The sequence below is a fragment of the Ptychodera flava genome, chromosome 12 (genome assembly GCF_041260155.1).
Source record: "Ptychodera flava strain L36383 chromosome 12, AS_Pfla_20210202, whole genome shotgun sequence".
Classification (NCBI taxonomy): Eukaryota; Metazoa; Hemichordata; class Enteropneusta; family Ptychoderidae; genus Ptychodera; species Ptychodera flava.
The window spans coordinates 26503102-26525619 of record NC_091939.1 but is presented as its reverse complement, the minus strand read 5'-3'; the positions used below and the strand labels follow the sequence as shown (position 1 = coordinate 26525619).

Here is a 22518-nt window from a genome sequence, read left to right as displayed (position 1 = left end):
TTCTTAAGAATCCGAAATGAGCTTAGCTCTGACACCGTCGACTACTCAAGAAGCAAGACTTAATGAGTGATTTCATCACTCGAGGTCTTTGTTTGAATTGTAGATCTGAAATCTCCCGCGACTGAGTTTTCCGGCGAGTGACCTTGGCAAGGAAACATGGCCAATATGGATTGGTTCTGCGGTGTAAACTCGACCGACTTTGACGATTTTCAGTGGAATAGCGACAACACAGTATACAATGAGTGTTTCGTTGATCTTCTGAATACCTGCGTTCACATCTTCAGTCTTGTAATGACTTCGCTGGTCCTGTTAATACTAGGATGCTGTACCAGTCTTCGGCTGTATTCGTCCCGAACAATTGTGCCATTTCCGGGACACGATGTTCGCTGGCTTGTGTTCTTCGCGCAGTGGATAATCTTACTGGCCAGCATCGGAGAAGGTGTTATGGCAGACTCCAAAACCGCTGGCACAACCCAGCCTCATCTCTATCTTCCAGCGAGCGCAGCTTTCGTGGCTTTGCTCATAGCTATGGTATACTACCACCACACGGAGTGCTGGCGACTGCCTAACATGAGCTGGCTGTTGCTGGTCTATTGGATCTTGACTGTTTTCGGAGAGAGCCTAAAACTTGTGAATTTTATCGAGCATGGCTTAGATGTAACCGTTCTCCGCTTCGATATAGCCATACTTTCACTTACAATGAATGCCATTTTCCTAATAATTGAACTGAATGTTATTCGTACAAAGGTAAGTCTCACGATCAAATTTATGTACACTTAGCCGTGTTTCCATAGCTGTGGTGTTTTTTTCGGACCGGATTTCTGCGTTTTACGGGCTGGGTTTTGACTTTTACGGTTTTAACCCCACCACAACAGTCAAAACCAGCCCGTAAAAGGCAGAAATCCGGTCCAAAAATACCACAGCTATGGACCCACAGCTAATGTACATCTTGAAGCATAATATAAGGAAAGCAAGAAACTGCGCTGTCCCTCACCTTAATAATAATAATAATAATTAATAATAATTTATTTGTAAAGCGACAAACTCCACAGAAAAAGTGATCACAGCCGCTAAAAGATACATTACAATAAGAAAATGGATAACTAATAAAAATATAATTGATCGAGAAAGTTGAAAACGAGCAAAATCATAAAAAATTCTAATCAATAGAGAAAGCCAACTTGAAAAGGTGTGTCTTAAGCATACGTTTAAAAGTAATAAAATTATTAAAAGAACGAATGTTCAGTGGAAGCTCGTTCCATAAAATTGGGGCTGCAGAACAGAACGCCCTATCACCATACTTTTTTGTCTTGGTCATGAATGTATTGAGTCTAAAATCGTTGGCAGAAAGAAGTTCGCGCCCAGGTACATAAAAACTTATTAAATCTCTCAGATATTGTGGACCAGCACCATATAAACATTTAAAAGTAATAATTAAAATCTTGTAAATGATACGCTAGTGTACAGGTAGCCAATGTAGTTCCTGCAGAAATGGTGTAATATGATCAGAACGCTTTGACCGAGTTATAACTCTGGCTGCTACATTTTGAACATGCTGAATGCGATCAATCAAATACAGTGGTAAGCCATACAGCAAAGAATTAAAGAACTAAAAGAATCGATACGTTTTGACACAAGCGAATGGATAAGTTCTTCAGTAGCAGATCTAGATAGGTACTTACGAATAAGGGCAATGCGTCTAATGTGGAACATGGAAGAGCGACAAATATGACTGACATGAGATTTCATAGTGAGACCGGAATCAAGAATGACGCCAAGGCTCTTTGCTTGACATTGGGTTGAAATCAACGCATCACCTATACGAAGACTTCGCTCAAGACTTGAATAAAAGTCAAAATTCTTAGAGAAAATTACAAATTCTGTTTTATCATCATTAAGGCGTAGAAAATTTGAGGACATCCAGGCTCTGACATCTGAGACACAGGAGTCAAGATTACTTAAAGTGACATGGTAATTTTCACGTCGAAAAGACATGTACAGATTTGAGTCATCGGCATAAAAAATGATATTTACAACCATGACGAGCAACTACGTCGCCTAGGGGGATGTGTAAACATCAAATAAAATTGGGCCAAGGACTGACCCTTGCGGTACACCTGTTTCCAGAGGATAATAGGGCGACTGGGTAGAATTTATAATTACCGCTTGTCTTCGATTGGAGAGATCAAAGCATTATCAGAGACACCGAAACGATGGTGCAAACGCTTTAACAAAAATTCATGATTAACCGTATCAAAGGCGGCAGAAAGATCTAACATAACTAAAAATACATCCTGCTTAGAATCATGTGCATATAAAATATCATTAGTGACCTTTACTATATGTGTATTTGTACTGAGTCTGTGTGTCGTCTGCTCTATGTACACTGTGTTGCTCGGTCGCGCACAGGATTGTAACATCTAAGTCGGTTGCTGTGACCAACTCTTTTGGGTTGGAAACGGTAGCCGACTGGTTTTGTGTGAGGCCTAGCAGCTAAGCGATGTTGCCGTGAGAGTGTGGGGGTTCGAATCCCGTTTGGGTTATAGTAAAAAATATATCAATAAAGCTGTTTCAGTAGAGTGTCCTTGTTTATAAGCCGATTGTAAGGGTTCATCTAAAGAATTTGAGACAATATGAGCTTTAAGTCTACGAGCGACCTTCTCTCTCTCTCTCTCTCTCCTCTCTCTCTCTATACTGACTTTTGCTTTGCTGCCTAAGACTTCTCAGTGACACAATGCATAAGATATAATAAAGCTGAAATTGTATTTTACAATATATATACATATCTATATATCTGTATCTATATGTATATAAACAAATTACATATACATATATGTAATATGTAAAATATATATATATTATATATATATATAATATATATATATATATATATATATATATATATATATATATATATATATATATATATAAACAAATTACTTCAAGTACAAAGTAATGAAGTGTATTTACTTAAGTTTCATGCATCCTGCAATCCTCAGATAGAAGTGGAAGGATTACTAGCTTGACACTCATACATATATGATAAGGACGAACCATTCTATTTGTAGGTGGTGTTAAAATTTGATAAATAATAGAATGATACCTTATTTTTCTGTGAAGCTATTACTATTAATGAGCCTGCTGTGAAAAAAGGTCTTAATCTAGTAATCCTTTCACTTCTATCTGAGGATTGCAGGATGCATGAAACTTAAATAACAGATTTCATTTCTTTGCATTTCATGTATCGTGACTAAAACCGGGGTCGAATATGTGCATGCTTACCTATTTATTCAGCATCTTGATTTTTCAACATATCTAGCAATATAAGTAGTATCTCGTATCAAACAAAATTCATGAAAAATTACCGGCTTTGTCCTTTTAACATGCAAGTCACGCTAACGAAATCTAATTAGTTCTTGCAATTAGTATATGGTACTTGTCTACCAAATCTGACTCAGGCGGTTTTGAGTTATCGTGTAAACAGACCGACCGACTGACAGACAGGCAGACAGACAGACACACGGACAGACAGACCGACGTCGCTATGACATAAGCTCACGTGTGTGAACACGAATGGTGTTGCTAAATATTCGTGCAACAAGGCCACTGATCAATTTTGAAAATAAAAAACCCACAGTATTTGTGAATTACTTTTCTCAAGGTTTTACAACGTTTACTACATTATGGCAATGTTTACGTGGACTTTAAATTCTTTTTGTACGATCATGAATATTTCAAATGTTTATGAATCTAACAAAGTCTAAAGGAACACGGAATCCGCCACACTTCTACATCGATGCGCAGAACGACATCGATTCTAAGATGTAACTTTCTTTCTGAAGGTAATCATTTACTGATCCTCCTTGCAGGTTTTCGGCTGGTGCTACACAGAGTTAGGTATTCCTCGAGATTTGAAGAACAGGGACATGCATTACTACCACCGCTACGTCAACTTACCGTCCAGGATCCTCTTCTGGTGGCTCAATTGGTTGTTCACCAAGGGTTACAAGTCACACTTGGAAATGGCCGACCTAGGGGACCTTTCCGAAGAGCATAGCACAAGCTACCATTATGAATTGTTGAGAAAAGCCTACGAAAAAGAAAAGGCAAGGGGAAATTGTTGCGATCTAGTCGTACATTCTGTGCTTTTGGGAATTTCTGGCTCTCCGGGAACATGAAGCCGACATGCAATAATCTGGGTTGTTTTGGTTTGTTACAATTTCAAATACCGTGTTGTTTCATTTCCTCAGTATCTACCGTAAATATTATGAGGGACATATTCAAGAACATCCTGTTTACAAACGGTGATCAACCCTCGGTTTCCAAACTACGGTGAGATTTGGGAACCCTTCTTGAATTTACCGGTGATCTTCAGGTCGACGTATTTTGAGAAAGATTGCAGCAGACGAAGTGGTTTCCCAATTCTAAAAAAATGCGCAAATTTTCTTGATTGGTTTACATATGATACTGGCAATAAAATGCCTAGGTTGCTTTGATCAAGTACAGAGATCACTAAATTTGTCGTGTCATATCCTCGCAGTTTCGAAAATTATTTGTCGACGATGATATAAACAAGTAATGACCAAGTTTTTATTGGCAGACAACTGAATAGTAAAAAATAATGGTGCGATTTTCTTAATTCTTTTGTCAGAATTGTTGACTTACGGTACTCACTTCTTTTTCACTCCAGGAAAGAGCTGATCGTAAGGGCCAAATTCCATCCGTCTGGTGGAGTTTCTGGCGTGCCTATGGGCGGATACTGTCTTTAGCTGGTATATTGAGGTTCATTGGTGATTCGTTTGGCTTTATCAGTCCTGTCGCTATTGGAGGTGTAGTGGCCTATGCCACAGAACAGTATTATGGGCCAGCACCAGACGCCCCGACATATGTGAGTTGAAAAAAGTTGTCGTTGTCATGCAGTACTGTAAAGTACATCGTATACAAGCAACAAACAATTAATTATCACTCAAAAAGATCACTTCACTCAAACACATTGAAATTAGCCGCTTACATTGAGCGTAACAATATTTCGTACATCCTGGAGATAACCTCTGCTATAATTGAAAATCTTCGCAGCTCTTAGTAAATTTAGCCCAATTTTTTATTTCATCATCACACTTTTTTCCTATAAATATCGGCATTTAAAATTGTAAGTTTAGAGATACACTAAAAAGCTGCAATATTCTAGTTTGTTCCTTTGTGATTTACACACATGATTGGCACACGTAAATGTTAACATTTTCATGCAGGACGGACCATACATTACTGTGGATGAATACTTCAAAAATGGTTTCGTGCTGGTTGTTGTCATGTTCCTTGCTTCGGCGGTTCGCTATACGGCGTTACAGAATCATTACTATATTGTCATCATTGAGAGTATTCATATCAGGACCGCCATACAGGTATGTCAATGAAGACTGTCGTTTCGTAACATCCAGGAAAAGTGGCAGGTGAAGGATCGAGGTATTGGCCAACAACATTCTGCAAAATAATTTTGATATCCCGGGATTTAATATCCGCGTTGTTTTTTCCATGTAGTTTGTCGACTGAAAGTCGGTTTAGTATGATACATCATGGGAGAAAAATATTACTGCGCGAGAAAATAATTAATAAATGCCACATTTTTTGCTCACGTGTTTACACACGTGAGCATATGTCGCAGCGATGTCTGTCTGTCTGTGTGTCTGTCCGTCTGTGTGTCTGTGTGTGTGTGTGTCTGTCTGTCTGTCTGTCTGTTGGTCCAAGATCTCAAAAACGGCTTATCGTATCAGAATCAAATCTGGTACATATATTCAGTCAGCAAATGGCAAGAACTGATTAGTTTTTGGTTGGAGTGGTTTGCATACCTTTCGCTCATTTGCATAATTAATGATTTTAGAAAAAACGGATATATATTAAAAACGACTGCACACAATTTGATGAGATTTGCTACAAATATTGATCAAACCAAGATATATCAGCAGTGGGAACCATTAAGGGGTGACATGAAAAATAAATGCTAATTTGCATATTTAATGAACTTTCCTAACTAGGGATATATGTCTGATTTGACTGATTAAATCGACCAAACTTGGTATGTATATTGAAGATACTATGATTTAACATTAGTGAAAGTCATTAAGCGTTTTAACTTCAGCCAATTCCTAATTTGCATATTCATGAACTTTGTTAATTAGGAATATATATTTGAAATGACCGGACCAAAGTTGATGAAACTTGCTACATATATTCAAGCCACTTTGATACAACATTTTTGAAAGTCATTAAGCATTTCTACTTAAGCCAATTCCAAATTTGCATATTTGATGAACTTTCCCATTTAGGGATATATATCTGAATTAACTTGATTGTAATTGTTGAAACTTGCTATATACATCAAAGATACTGTGATTTAACATTATTGAAAGTCGAAAGACATTTTTACTTCAGCCAAAACCTAATTTGAATATCAAATGAATTTTCATAATTAGGGATATTTATCTGAATTGACTTGATCAAAATTTATGAAACTTACTATGTACATTAAAGACACTATAATACAATATTATTAAAAAACATTAAGCATTTTCTCTTCAGCCAATTCCTAATTTGCATATTTAATGATCTTTCCTAATTAGAGATATATGTCTGTATTGACTCGACCAAACTTGACAAAATTTGCTACACATATTGCAGATACCATGATACAACATTATTGACAATCATTTAGCATTTTTACTTAAGCCAATTCCTAATTTACATATTCAATGAACTTTGCTTATTAGGGATATATACCGGGATTTACTTGATCAAAGTTGGCAAAACATGCTATGTATATTGATAATTACCAGGTACTAGGTCAAAACAATATGGAAAGTCATTTCACATTTTCATGTCAGCTAATTTATAATTTGCATATCTAATGAGCTTTCACAGCTCGGCATATATGGCTTGAAGGATTTGGCAAACGGTAATTTTCACAGCTCGGCATATATGGCTTGAAGGATTTGGCAAACGGTAATTACACTTGCTAGATAAAGTGGTGATACAATAAGAGCAGTCAAATAACTTTAATATTTTTATTTCAGCTAATGGCATAGTTGTATACTTCATGACCTTTTAGAATTAATCGGCGGTGATTATTGTTCATTATGTTGATCATAATAATTTCAATGAAGTTGCAAACATGTGGCAAAGGTTCAAATTTACACATAACTTCAATATATTGAGCATGCGTGCGTGAGTGCTTCACGAACTCTACAACGTGTTGAGCGGTCTCAGTCAGAAAAATGTAACAACTTAGCCGGCTATTGAACCACTCTTTTTTGGGAGTGGAGATTTAGCCGAGCGGTTCTGTCTATGGCCTCTCAGCTAGGCGACTGATGCCGTATGTTGTGGGTTCGAATCCGATTGAAAACTAGCTCAGTTCATATCTGGTACGAAGAAAGTATCCATAAAGGTTCTCGTGATCCGTACCCTTGGTGAAGTTTGGCTGATTCTGTTGAGCTTGTGTACATCCAAAGTTGAGGAAAAACGTTTACAAACTTCCAAATGCCATTGTCGTTGACAGCTATCTTGTGTACACGATATGAAACATGGCCAAATAGTTATATCGGTTCGAGGAACGATATGAAAAGGTCTGTGAGGACCATCCCCAACCACTTACAGTAAGTGGTGGTACCAGAATGGGGATAGCGTGTCATCTTGCAAATAACACCCCTCGGAACTAGCCAAAATTGTCAAATTCGACACGGCTTTAGTATATAATGAATCATTTTATTACGTTCTCGTCTGCACTGGTAAGCTTTCATTCATTATTTACTGACTGTATTCTGGTATTCAACCACAAAATATTCGACAATGTTCCTTAATGTTGAAGTTGGTGTGGCACTTAACAGCACACACTTTTTCAAAAGCAGTATTTCTTATCAAAGATGATATGAAAACCCCTAGTACTGTATAAGTAAGCCCTAATACTATATTATAACCACAAAATATTCGACAATGTTCCTTAATGTTCTAGTAAGCATGGCGCTTAACCAGCACATTTTTGAAAAAAGCAGTATTTGTTATCAAAGATGATATGAAAACCCCTTATACTATATTTTCTTCAAAATGCACAGAATCTAAAATTTAATATATGGTAGCAATAGCTCACTCAAAGGATGAAGAAGCTTCATATTTAGGGTAGAAAACCTTAATTTTTGTATTATATCGAAAACAGTGCTCTTTATGATATTTAGTATCTCATTTGAACCTAGAGTATATGTAGAAAACACAGCAATTCTGTTTTACATTAACTGTTTTCATTCTTAAATGGCAAGGATTGCAAGACTGACAGTCAACAAAAGTGATTAATATAATAATAAGCAAAAAATAAGAACTTTATTGCCAAACAAAATTGTCGTTTTGTTCTACAGTTTTTAAAGAAATAATCTGAAAATCTTATAAAGTGTGACCCAGCCAGAATGGACTTATTTTCTTAAAATGTTGAATGGCAGAAAAAAGCGAAGAAGATGGGCAATTTGCATGAATTTGTATAAATTTGCACTTCTAACTCATCCAACTTACTCTTGCTTGTCATGCTAAAAGGTGAACTCAACCACAGTACGTGATGAAGGAACTGTGACCAAGCCAATAATTTTAATCTTGGATTCAGATCTTGAGTGAATCTTTGCAAACGATTTTTGGGGGCAAAATATGCTGTGTTGAGCAACGCCGCCTTATCAGGTTTAGTCCATCATCTCTGGACGGCCTTGATCCAGTTAGATCATGATCCAACCGTCAGTGTTTCTCCACTTTTATTTTACGCAGTTTATTTCAATAAAGTACATCGCCATGGTAGCCACGATCACCCATCTCCTTCCGTCAGTAAAACGAGCGACGAACCCAGTCGATCCTTGTACGGCGGTTTGATGGACAAGAGTCTGCACATCTGACTGCAGAACCGAAAAGTAGAGGACTTTGTAGATTGCTTACGTTGGATTTTTCTCCGCAGAGCTTTATATACGAAAAATCGTTGCATCTATCTAGTTGGACCATATCAAGTGGAGAGATGACTATGGGCCAGATTACCAACCATATGTCAACTGATTCGATAAACATATTCTTGTTTATTCAGTACTTTCATTACCTCTGGTCGATACCTTATCAAGTAAGTGACCTGATTTGCATATTCATGGTGCGTATTTTTTGAGATTGCTTGGTATACTGTAGCATTTTGATGAAATTGTTTTGATGGAATTGTTTTGCTTTTAATGACCTTTTCCTCATACAGCTCGCATTGGCTCATTGTTGATTATATCTGAAAAAAACCCATGTGTAGAAAATTATATTCGAGAAGAGACACCTAAACTCACAAACTGAAATCAACATACCTATCAACCAACAGCGTGTTGGTAACTTATGTTTTTCTCCTTCGAATTTTCAGCTTATTGTGATACTCATACTGCTGTACGTTGAGCTAGGTTATGCTGCGTTGATTGGCTCGTCCGTGTTCATAATCACAACTCCCATTCAGTTCAAGATCGGGGCCGCCATGTCAAAAGTACAAAAGACCGTGTTGGTAAGCGTACAAATCTAACGCCTTAAAGGGAGATGGCCGTCGGAACTGCGCCTGTGCGATTCCATAATATCTAGATGCATTACGTCAACATAGCTGCAACATTTAAATTTTACGGTGTACATTATGACAAACATATTTTAACTTCAATCAATCGCCAACGCACCTTACTAAAGATACAGTATTTACACTGGTCGTATGGCTCCCGTATAAATTTTGAGCGTGGGTCCGACTACTTAATATATCCTTTTTGTTTCATAAAGTTTAATACACCAAAGTTTTGAAGCATTCTACCTTAAAAAGACAAAGTTTCACGTGTATTTTAAATTGTGTGCATTTTCGACGTCCATTAAGTTTGTAATATCAAGAACAATAATACTGCTAACAGCGGCATCAAAAGAAAAAGGGATACAGTCGTCGTTACTGCGCTCAGATGTCGTATGGGACCCATACAACCAATGTAAACACTGCATCCAAGGTACGATGGAGATTGATGAAAGGAAAAAAATGTTTGTCATAATCGTACATCATATCATAAGAATGGTGCAGCTATGATTATTAGGTGCATCTAGATATCGTATACGAAATATATTCTTTGTAAACAAGAAACTCGCACAGGCGCAGTTCCGACGACCGTTTCCCTTTAATCAATAGAAATACAATATTCTCATTTAAATTCATTTTGATGAAACTTGTGATTTCCCTCGTGATGTATTTTTATTATTCTTCCGCAGAAATACGCCGATGAGCGACTCAAAAAGTCAAACGAACTTCTTCTCGGCATAAAATTGCTCAAGTTGTATGGCTGGGAAGAGCGCTTCTGCTCCGCGATCGAAACTGTGAGGGCGAGTGAAGTTGGTCAAATGTTCAAGAATGGAATGTATAACGTCGCGACGAGTAAGTCACAGTTGATGTTGCTATGTTCGTACGTCATAAACTGCCCTTATTGGTGTAACTTTGAGCAAGGTCTAATTTTTTTACGAAAGAACGCTCAGTATGCAAGAAGATGGTTGCCAACCCATTGCGTTGTTTTTCATGTTGACGATTTGTAAGCAAAGATAGTTGTGTTTTCATAGTGAATTCATGTCGTGTCAGGACAAAATTTGTCCTCTTGCATGCCTCTTTTGGCGCCAAATTACATTCCAAAGAACGTTGAGTATATTGGAAGGTGCGTGAACAAGTCTGTAAGCCTATTTCATCGCGAGCCATAAGTTTGACCTACATAGATGTGTCACACTAGCAGTTTTTTTGCCTAATTTCTATTAATTTTCGTTCATTTTAGTGTTCCTGGTTCAATCAACCCCTGTAATTGTAACTCTCATCGTAAGTAGAAAAGTTTTTATTGTAGAAAATCTGAGTTTACATGAGCATTATAATTTTCGTGCTTAAGCAGAGAGAGAGAGAGAGAGAGAGAGAGAGAGAGAGAGAGAGAGAGAGAGAGAGAGAGAGAGAGAGAGAGAGAGAGAGAGAGAGAGAGAGAGAGAGAGGTGTTAATAACGGCGGTCTTTGCATGGTACAGTTAACAAGCTCTCCAATTATTTCGTTTCAGTCCTTCTCACTATATTCTGTTGTGGAGAAAGCTCCATTGACGCCCGAGATTGCCTTCTCTGCTCTGGCGCTCTTCAACCAAATGACCATACCATTGTTCCTTGTACCCATGGTGATCGGATGGACCGTCAACGCCATGGTCAGCGTCAAGAGGCTAAAGACCTTCTTTGCAGCTCCAGAGATTGAGAATCGCGACGACGGCCGTCCGCCGTTTATACACGGTACCCGCAAAGACTACATGGGCGATATGGATGAAGCGCTGCTCCGAGATATGGAGAAGGTAATTTAATGCACTGACGCATCATTATTAAATCTGAGATCTGCGAGTTTTTCAACGGAATATCACCAAAAAGTATTTAGCTAAATACTGGGCTGAAACAAGTCTTCCTTTGATATAAAAGTACTGCAACCAGTCTTTGTTGTCTTCTCCACATTCAGACGACCAATGGCGAGAAAGCAGGCCAACACATACACATGAATGATCAAGATATCCCGGATGTAGAGGTCAAAGACACCACGAAACTCCTCAGCTCGGCGGTGCAGCCCTCGTACGGCAGTTACGGCACGATTGAAGCGGAGACCGTTTTGCATGATCCCGTGCAGTCACTTCCTCAAGAGGTAGCCATAAAGGTGTGAATGCTTTACTTTGTAATGTTTCGCCATAGGTGATTTAGGGAGGGGTGTTAGTGAAGAAATATTGCAGTTATCCATTTCATCCTCGTCAGTTTTTCTCTTATTATCCTCGTGTGTTGCGTGTTTAAGGCGTAACATTTTGCAGCCCTCCTTCCAAAAAATGTTGAGAAGCTTGTGAAGAATACCGTGGGACCAATGATTTATGTTAATGAATGAGTGGAAATGTGTAATGTGTAACAGAGAACACGTGACTTCAATACCTCAAATATTTTGAATGAACATTGGATTGTTTGCCATATTAAAACTATCGCATGCACACACATACATACAAAACGAACCACACACTGTGACTTTAGAGCGAGTGCATATATATGGAGTGAACTTGTCAGAATCGAGTGGTATTTGCGGATGTATATTTTTACTAGCACATCATAACAATATATTAAAATTCTGACATGAAACGTCAAAAATGAAGTTTTTCTGTAGCGGAGAGCTCTCGCGTGTTCAACCGTACTATACCGCGTACATAGTACAGTTATTTTCACGTCTTGATAATCAGATTGCTGTATTTTCAATTTTCAATAATCACAGTGAGTTGATTTACGTAATGTTTTACAGTCGATAACTGGTGGGATTTCGCTTTGATTTTCGCTCCTAGATTACGAACGGTAACTTCGCCTGGGACGTAGACAGCATGGCGCCGATTGTATCGGATCTCGATCTCGAAATACCGACAGGTGCAGTAACTGTTATACAAATACATGTATTAAAATAATAACTACAAATGAAAAAAGTCACTAACGCTATTGACTTTTTTATTATTTGATTAAAATACCGGTAAATTTACTCTTACCAAATCATTTGATGCATTTCATAACTTATTTGCGAACATTAATATTCTTTTTGGTTTTTATTTTTTCATATATTTTATGGCACCGTACAGGTAAGCTAACAATGGTTGTCGGTCTCGTCGGAAGCGGGAAGTCGTCGCTTCTGTCCGCCATATTGGGAGAAATGACCACTGTATCTGGATCTGTACTGTTTAACAAGTGAGTGTGACTTCAAGAATAGCCAGTCGTAACTGTTTTGGACCCATTTTCAAATATTGATTTACAAATCAAGGTTCAATAGTTTTATCTTCCCACTGACTTTCACGGTATTTTTTATGTCCCAAAAATTTTGACGTGTCTTGAGGACGTATCTAAGGGCAGCATGATATGTTGCGCACGCGTACGCGCGTCTCCATATTTAATAACAGACTGACAATGGCGATTATCGGTACACTTTCAATTCAAAAGCGAATTCAAGTGCACAGAATGAATTTTGTAAGCTATAGATACTGTTTTAAGACCATTTATGGTAGGTCAAAATCTTGAAAAATTTGTTCTCCAATTTTTTGTCCTAAATGCAGAATATTATGCGCAGTATTGGGCGGCATCCGGGTTATCGTCTGCAACCAATCTTTGCAGTCGCTCCGGCCAGCACGTATCTAGCGCCATGAGAAACTTCCGTATGATGTTACTTCCATGATATCTAAAACTTTCAGAAAATGTGCATTGGCTGGATTACTAGCTCAGTTCTTTTCCAGATAATCCATTTTCGAAAGGGCTCAATACTTGTCCTGGAACCTTAAACGACTGAAGACTATCGAGTTAGTCAGGTTACAAGGTGGTGACTGCGGCCGTCTGACAAGGGTATCACAAAAGCCGCGAATGTGCACATGTGGGACTGAAGTGATGTATGCATGGCTGTTTACATATCACAGGCTGCCCCATATACGTTAAAAACTTTCTTCTTTGCCACGAAAGTGTCAACGTTTGCGTAACAGGGGTGAGTGACTATCTGAAGATGAAACAAGTTCTCAGTTACAAATAATATGTTGCAACTGTTTTTTCCCTTTACCTCCAGAGATCATAACACTGTGTCTTATGGTGCTCAGAAGGCTTGGTTACAAAATGCATCATTAAGGGACAATATTTTATTTGGCGAACCGTATGACCAAAAAAGGTAAGTTTTACGCCATCGATTCATCGTGTCGGAGCGTTTGTTTTAAGTGTTTGAAAGCACTTCAAACATCATTGAATACTGATATTATAATTTCGAATATTTCACTTGACAGTTATTTGTGGAAGTTACGCTAAAATATGTGTGTGTGTAACTGGAACTGTTTTCGCCCCTCGATAGATACAAGGCTGTCGTTAAGGCATGCGCACTTCAGCCCGACATTGATATCCTACCAGCGGGCGACAAAACAGAGATTGGCGAAAAAGGAATCAACCTTAGTGGAGGACAGAAACAACGCGTCAGTGTTGCCCGGGCAATTTACTCTCGCGCAGACATAGTTATATTGGTGAGTACAGTTAGGTGATTTTGATATCATTTTGAAATTGACATGAGCGAATCGATAATTGTATAAAATTATGCAAAAGATGAATGCACGTTCTGCCCACTCTGAACTGAAATGATTTTCTTTTTTAGGAAGGACGACAATTAGTTCATCCGTCTCTAGTTTTGTCCCTTGTATCAACCTATTTGTTACAATCAACCTTATTTGTAACAAAATGGCTGAAAATTGCCCCGCAAAATAAAATTTGGCATATATCTGCGCAACTTGATAATATCTTACGAGTATTACGAGTAGAACAATCTGACAAACAGTTTCCGAAATAATGAGTTTCGACAAGGAAAAACAGGAAAATTGCCCCTCGAAATACAAATATGCAAATTTCATCAAAATTTAAACAAAATTGGTCAACTTTTAAAAAAATTAGATTATTGTTACAAATAGGGTTAAGTTTTGTTACAAATTGGGTTGTGTTACAAATAGGGTTAAGGTTTGTTACAAATTGGGTCATGTTACAAATAGAGTTGATTGTTACAAATAGGGGCAATACAAGCCCCTCATGGATATAGGCAGGCCATCTTCACAATGTGACTCGAAACAAGGGTTAACTCTTTTAGTTTCATTTTGTCATACATTGGCATAATCTTCTCGCCACGTGCAAATGATGTAGCATATCCAGATCTGTCTGTAACGCTTCTCTTTGTCTCTCTCTCCCCGTACGCCATGGCCATTCAGGATGACCCCTTGTCAGCTCTGGACGTTCACGTGGGTCGTCAGCTTTTCAACGAGGGTATCATGGAACTACTGATTGACAAGAAACGGACCACTTTATTGGTGACTCACCAGTTACAATACTTGCAGTACGCGGATCAGGTAAGGTGGTGACTTTTACTCATCCAAGTTCAAACCTGTCGTTTGTGAAATTGTTGCTCGAGTATAAGGGAGCCTTCAGTAATTACAGGTTGGGCAAGGGGAATGGGGGGGGTCACTTTTAGAAAACTGTTCAAGGGAGAGGGTCACTTTTTATAAACCTATCTTGGGGGAGGGTCACTTTTGACAGAAGCTGATTTTATGGCCAAACCTTTGGTTGTCCGTGTGATTTTTCCTGAATAGGAAATCGCCAACGAAATACGCCGATTCTTTTCAAATACATACACATTATCCACAAGTTTCACATGCAAAGAAGATCCAGTGGTATCCTACATTAAACACCTTGAACAGTTAGTACTGATAAAACACAAGAGACAAAAACACATTGGACAGATGGCAAAGTGTATATCAATCATCAAATGTACATAAATGTAAAGATATTGTTAGTTTTATATTGGGAAAAAATTGTGCATAGTTCTCTCATAGACTAAGTTATACCACGTACAGTGAATCAACTATTCAGTGAATTTCCAAAGTCAAATTTCTTGCACAACCATGCACTTGTAACCATTCTAGTCTAATCGAGAACATTAATTTCAATAATCAAGTGTACACAAATGCACAGCTTTACCAATTTTTGTATTGGAAGAAAAATTATTCGTAGTTTCATCATAGACTGTCATGTATAGTGAACCAACATTTTGGATGAAATTCCAAAATCAATTTCTTGTACACAAATGCACATTTTACTTCCAAATTCAAGCAAAGTACATTTAAATACAGTATCAAACATATATAATACACAGATATAGCATGTTTTGAGCGGGAAAATTGTCAATAGTTTGCCTGATTGACTCCATGTATTATGATTAGATATATTTTGATGGAACACTACATCAGCCACATCTTGCCTTTTTATAGTTAAACAAAATGTGGTGACCCTCCCTCAAATGTATTAAATACCATATCTCGTCAAAAATTCTTGCGTGAAAAATTGATACTGTCCCTCCAAAAACCCCACCCCCTCCTTCTGTAATTTGTCCCTCACTAACATAACAATTGAACCAATTGTTATGTAAATTAGCTTATACAGTTTCAGTTATTCCTGGACAGAATACCGCGGTGGTTGGGGGAGGGTCAAGTTTTAGAATGTCAGACAAGGGGAGGGTCACATTTTAGACAGGAGGATGGGGGAGGGTCACATTTTACGGTACAGGTGTGGGCGAAATTCCCCCGGCCCACCCCCTGTAATTACTGAAGGCTCCCTAAGCCAAGTCAAAAAATAGTCACACAGTTATCGCAACTGAGTAGAAATTTACGTGATACAGAAATGGTTCCTCGTGAGTGTTTCACGCTTTTCGATCCCCGTGAAGGTGTTGGTGATGGACAGCGGTAAGATATCTCTCCACGGCAACCTGAAAGAAATCGCCGCCGAGGACCCTGAACTGTACGAACAGTGGCAGGAGAAAATACAACTCATCTCCGAATCTGAGGAGAGCGAGTCGGAAGACGATACAGTTGAGATGGAGCGGATTAAGTTGAAGCAACAGATTTCCGTTCACGAGTCGGAGGATAAGAAAGCGCAAGGTGTGTACATGAGGAGTCAGGGCTTTACAAAATTGTCATGAGGAACCAAATGAATGGAGTAAATTTTCTTGGCTGTGAGATCGAACAACATCGATGGTCGTAATTTTCTGATATCGCCACAAAGTGTAACAAGAGGATATTCGTGTGGCAATCATGTGAAAAAAGTTTGTGTCGTTATTTTCAATTACTTTTCAAAACATGAAGCTCGCCTGAACAATATGGGTCGGTGCATAGTTTGAGGGGCGGGGTAATTAAAGAACGCTAATTTTTAAAACCCCCGTATGCTAGCTGTCGATGAGTTTTTCATTATTTTATTTTATAAATCAATTGCAACTTCTTATTCTACTCCCCAAAGAATGTTGAAACAGCCACTATTTAGCGTGTCAACTTAGCGTCTATATGACATGCATGGTTATTGTTTACATTTGAATTCTATTCCCCGCCAGAAGTCAGTTTTCAACAATAACAATGCAGTTTAAAAACCATAGGGGCTGAGTTGACAAGCTGGATACTGTGTATATCAACATTCTTTAGGAAGAAGAACAAGGAATTATGGTTCACATTTAAAATAAAAATGGTGACATTATCATTAAAAGTTAGCATTACTGGGGCTTTAATTAAAATTTCACCGTGCCTCGCCTAATATAAAATAGACGGCGTGTAACCATAGATAGGCGATCTATGGTGCAGTACGGTACACAAACTGTCCACCCACTACCCAAATTCATTTCTTCTCGTGAGATCACCGCATTAAAAGCTAAATTACAGAGTGGAAGTGGATTTTTGATTTCGCTTTCAGACAAAGAAGGTGGAAAGCTGATTCAAAGGGAGGAACGAGAACGAGGCTCGGTTTCATGGCGTATGTACTGGGCCTATGCTAAATCCGTCAGGATTCCCTCTGTCATTGCGATAATCACTATGACAACTCTGTACATGACTGCCATGACAGCAACCAACTTTTGGCTATCGATGTGGTCGGAAGCTGGTGCAAATTATACCAACGCAACATCGGTAAGAAAACCAAGTGAATATTCCGTCATTCAGTCTGTCCGACGGAGTTCCGAATTATTATTAATCAATTTTTTATGGTGACATTGGGAAGCCCATCACAACAACGCACACGGTCAGTCCAATTACAAGTGCGGATCAGTGAATTTCATGAAACAGATTGAACTGCGTATAGTAAAGGTGTGTGATCGTAATATCAGGACGTTCTGACAGTCTCTCCATCACGTACGATGGAGGGGGGGGGCTGTCGTTGACCCCACAACTATAAGCAGAGTTTGTTAATGAAATAAATAGATAATTGGTTACTACACGCAGCAACCTTGGTAATCAAAGGAACAAAGTCATACCATTTCATTTATTTAGAGCCCCCTTACAAATTCCTTTTAGTTCGCAACCAAAGAAGAGTCCACTAATCTTCAGTCGCCCCTCAAGTCCAACGACATCGTTGACAAGTGATGAAGTCCAGGCCAGAACTCATTTGTCAACAGCAGGAACAGTGCTTATTTGATAGAATGAGTTGTGCTGGCAATGCTTTACTGTAATTTTCAATATGTTTCAGGAAAGAGAAGACTGTAATTGTTTTTTCAAATAAAGTACAAAAATGTCAAGCTATCAAGTTGTACAATGGCTTGATGGTTGCATCAAATCACAGTTGTAAATGACAGTTGCATTGTTTTGGTGTGCTGAGAAGAGTAAATGCTATTATTCTATCTCACAGGAAATAATCACAGCGGACTTAACTTACTACGTTGGTGGTTATGCTGGTCTAGCTGGCGCCGGCATCGTACTCACACTGATATCCGGCACGGTCAACGTCGTCTTCTTCTTGCTGGCCGCCAAGCGAATCCACACAGCTTTATTGCGCAACATCGTCCACGCACCCGTCTGATTTTTTGACACAACTCCCGTCGGGCGGATTCTGAACCGATTCTCCAACGACACGCAGATCATAGATCAGGTATGTTCCATAGGATATGACGCAGCATAACACAAAGAGAGTGCAGTTTGTTTGACACGGAGGATGTAGTTGGTAAATGAGGAAGCAAGGACGAAAATGCTCAAATTTCAAATTTCATAATTACTATCGGTATCCGATCACAATCATAGGTGGAAAAGAAGACTGATCACATTAATGACCGTGATGGTGAAAATGAAAATGTTTCAACAGCTGCGAAAATCTTAGCCTTGACTTTGTGCTCCGAATAAGGGTCTACACACCATTTAAGCGTTTATCTCTGAAGGCCATTTAAAGAAAATTCTTTGTTTGTCGTCGTTGGGTTATTGAAACACATACCAGGCAGCCAGGGGAAAAAGCAACCACGGACAAAAAACGTTTTGTTTCCTATGGAAAAATAATATTTCTACTTGTAACATTGTGTTTGTTGTTTTCATTTCTCTGAAAACCTACCAGCACGCGAACGGCAAACCAAGAATTTTATTAAAAGCGCCTAACTCAAAAATCTACAAGGATTATAATAACAAAATAACTACTAACATAAAATATGAATATTACTGTATCTGACCACCAAATTACGGAATAAACGACCTTTTTAGTTTGTCATATTCTGTGCTTTTCCTTCGCTGTTTACAGAGACTTTGGCAGACCTTCCACAGCTTGATCGGGAGCACTCTACAGATCGTGGCGGCGGTTGTCGTGAACACGATCGTCGTTCCGATCTTCATCGTGATCATCATCCCTATTGGCATTGGCTACTACTTCCTGCAGAGGTTCTTCATCACCACGTCTCGGTAAGTTCAAATGACGTCATAGGACACCACAGTATAGACAAAACTCATCGAGCTATTTGACCTCCATGTCATCATAATGCATGTCAGTAGTAACGTATTGTGATGTTTATTTGGCTACAAAGATTTGACACCGGGTAAAAAAGTCTGTGTGTACCATTGACTCTGCAATTTTCAGCGTCTGTGAATTTCAAACAGTAGCGTGTTTCAGACGTCGATCCTTGACTTTTTCCGTATTTTTCAGAAAAGAAAAACAAAAATTTACTAAAGTGTGCTGGTGTGTGTTCGATCACAAAGAACTAAAGTAATAATAATATATTCCTGAGCGATTTAATAATTTACTGGAAGCACATTACAGAATAAACATTCTTCGCTTAACATCGCCGGCATGCTTTCCGATGATGACGTATCGTGTGCGCACTACACAGTGCCTTGCGTTCATAACGCACATTGTACAGTATTCAGTTCTAGTGCCATCGTGAACGAATGAATAAGTATTAAATACCATTGTGAGCGAATGAGGAAGAACTGACTAGAACTAAATCACCAATTGTATCGGACGTTGTACACATACTACAAGGCATTTCAATATAATTTGGGCAGAGAACAAGAAACCGAATTTTCCGCACAGAACAAAAATTATGGCAATTCATGAAGAGTTACCGCAAAAGGAGTTTTGATCACGGCATCTTACAACAAATTTGACGAAAGCAAAGATATTTGACGGAAAAATTGGAGACCCTCTTGCTTTTTATATATTTTTTGAATTTCGGTATCTTTTGAATTGATCAAATACAAAAACATTAAAAAGTACCGTAACATCATTCGCGGGAAATTTATATCGAATATTGAGGGCTTGAGTGCACTCACTCGCCTAACAATACAACTGAAGAGGCTATATAATAATGACTACATAAACGTCGAATTAGCCAAAGCCAAATTGATATCGTCTCCTTTATCCAAACAGAGAGCTGCAGCGTCTAGATAGCATATCTAAATCACCGATATTTGCACACTTCTCAGAATCACTCGGAGGACTGTCGACGATACGAGCCTACAGGTAAGAACATGAAAATATCTGCCGACGTTTCTCAGTGTTGCAGTGTACGTGCGTGGAGGGTTCCCCAACTCTTATGATGATGATGATGATGATGATGATGATGATGGTGGTGGTGGTGATGGTGGTGGTGGTGGTGGTGATGGTGGTGGTGGTGGTGGTGGTGATTAGAATTAGGATTGGATCAGCATATTATTATTATTATTATTATTATTATTATATTACTGCTCTTGTTGTTATTTGTTGTTGTTATTGTTGTTGTTGTTGTTGCAGTTATTGTTATTGTTTTTGTCAATATCCCAGCCTTCTGTATGGTCATCTGCAGTGCTTTTCAATCTTCCTTGTAACTTACTTTATCATGCATTTTTATCATGCCTTGTTCTCTTTATCGAGTTGTCGGTGCGTAAATCAAACACATAATATCAAAAAAGTCCTGAAACGAAAGATCACAAAACATGCCTAGCGCAGTAGGTGTGTGCTTGACGTACGTGTAGGTAATTCCTTTGCTATGTGAGACCTCACAACATCCAAGATTACCAGCAGTAGAGTTCAAAGTATCAGAAACGTAATTTCAATTTCTACCCTAATTATTTTGTTCTTTAAATGTAATATGGTTTTGTTTCCATATTTCGTCCACTACTCCCCAGTGTGTTAATTTCATCATATTTCCAACGATATTTTGCGAAATATAATTTAGATGAGAACCATGGCCGTATGTTGACTGTCAGAGGAACCGTCGATCTTGAAATCTGATGCAAAAGAAACATTATTCATTGACGTTTAGGGGAGTAGGGATGGAATAAAATGCCTTTTTTATGCCACAACATAAAGTACGGCATCAAATTGATAAAAGGTAATCTTATACATGCTCGCTTTGAGGAGGATAGTGAGCCTTGAAGGGTCAATACATTTTAGAATAACAAAAAGAAGAATCTAGGTTTCATATTGTGTCAGTTTCATACGTTGTTCACACGCGTATCTTTCAGGACCGAAAGGGTGTTCAGGAAACGGATCGTTGACACTGTCAATACAAACAACGTAGCGTACATCTACCTGCAGACCGCTAATAGATGGCTCGGAATTAGACTTGTAAGTTTTCAAGTCTGTCTCACAGACAAATACATCGGATATTTAATATTTTGGTCCCCTATTTTTTGTAGAACTTATCCGCAAATAAATTCACAGCATGTAAAGTAGACTTTACGTGGATGCATTACAATCCTTTTAAATGTTGTAATTCTACTATCTATCCTCAAGGCGATAGGTAGTTTTAACAGCCTATCACACCTGGATTATACTTCCGAGACAAAAAACGTTTATTTCACCACGTAATTACGGGGAAAACTGGAATACACTAAAATACTGTGATGAAAAAATGAAAGAACTTCATCGAAAGTGTGCACTTCAAACCTACCGATCATGTATTTAAGCTGCATTAACTGTAACGTTGTTAATAATATACGTAATTATGTTTGTAAAATTAAGTTTCTTACTTTACCACCAAATTGTGTCCCAGTGCTAACAATATGACCGCAATGCATAATGTCATCAGTGACAAGTGAATTTTAATAAGGACGAGAATTCGTTTTCCAGCAGTAAGATGGCATACTTTGAGCAAATCTTCGTGTTTAGCAAAGCTAATTAATACTCATTATTTCAGCATTTTAGAGAGGAGATTGAATGCACTGTTTTATCGAACATAACAAAAATGATGAAAATATATTAAAGATACAGTTTACGTACTGAAACCTTAATACCGATATTTCCATGATTAGCTTTACGTTTTCACTTGCTCTCTACCACTACCAGGATTTTGTCGGAACTTTCATCGTGCTAATCGCTGGTGCCGCGTGTATGGTATCATCGGTCCTTGGAGCTCTCACGCCCAGTATGGTTGGGTTATCATTGACGTATGCACTACAGGTAAGCACTCGCTCCCCACCCGGTATGACCATCCGCTGTCCTGTCACTCAAGTTGCACTTACTTTCGTTTTTGATGTTCTATAATGCAACATGGAGTAGCTCTAGTGAGTGGTAATCAACGGCACATTCAGACACTTTGATTCACATAATTCGCAGGCACTTCTATTGCCAAAATAATGTTAAATTTGTTTGTGTGTGATTTCTTTTGTTGCATAACACACTAGATGTCCGGATATCTAAATTGGTTTGTTCGCCACAGTG

At 38.4% G+C, this 22518-nt stretch overlaps 1 protein-coding gene across 1 annotated transcript; it reads left to right on the top strand.

Annotated features, from left to right (window-relative positions):
- The first annotated feature begins 156 nt into the window (after positions 1-156).
- Positions 157-22189, top strand: LOC139146217 (ATP-binding cassette sub-family C member 9-like). The gene is made up of 22 exons (XM_070717625.1): positions 157-747; positions 3870-4106; positions 4691-4888; positions 5250-5402; positions 8978-9133; positions 9410-9544; positions 10276-10438; positions 10824-10864; positions 11091-11369; positions 11528-11719; positions 12381-12459; positions 12666-12771; positions 13631-13729; positions 13907-14072; positions 14802-14939; positions 16310-16523; positions 17323-17534; positions 18250-18489; positions 19123-19280; positions 20245-20337; positions 21321-21423; positions 22144-22189. The coding sequence occupies exons 1-18, from the start codon at positions 157-159 to the stop codon at positions 18418-18420; spliced, it is 3330 nt and encodes a 1109-aa protein (XP_070573726.1). The 3' UTR covers positions 18421-18489; positions 19123-19280; positions 20245-20337; positions 21321-21423; positions 22144-22189.
- The last annotated feature ends 329 nt before the right edge of the window (positions 22190-22518 follow it).

Excerpts from the sequence above, each read along its gene's own strand:
- LOC139146217 (XM_070717625.1), top strand. The coding sequence starts at position 157 with ATGGCCAATATGGATTGGTTCTGCGGTGTAAACTCGACCGACTTTGAC. Across the intron at positions 748-3,869 it reads TGAATGTTATTCGTACAAAG|GTTTTCGGCTGGTGCTACAC; the intron begins GTAAGTCTCACG and ends TCCTCCTTGCAG. Across the intron at positions 11,370-11,527 it reads TGCTCCGAGATATGGAGAAG|ACGACCAATGGCGAGAAAGC; the intron begins GTAATTTAATGC and ends CTCCACATTCAG.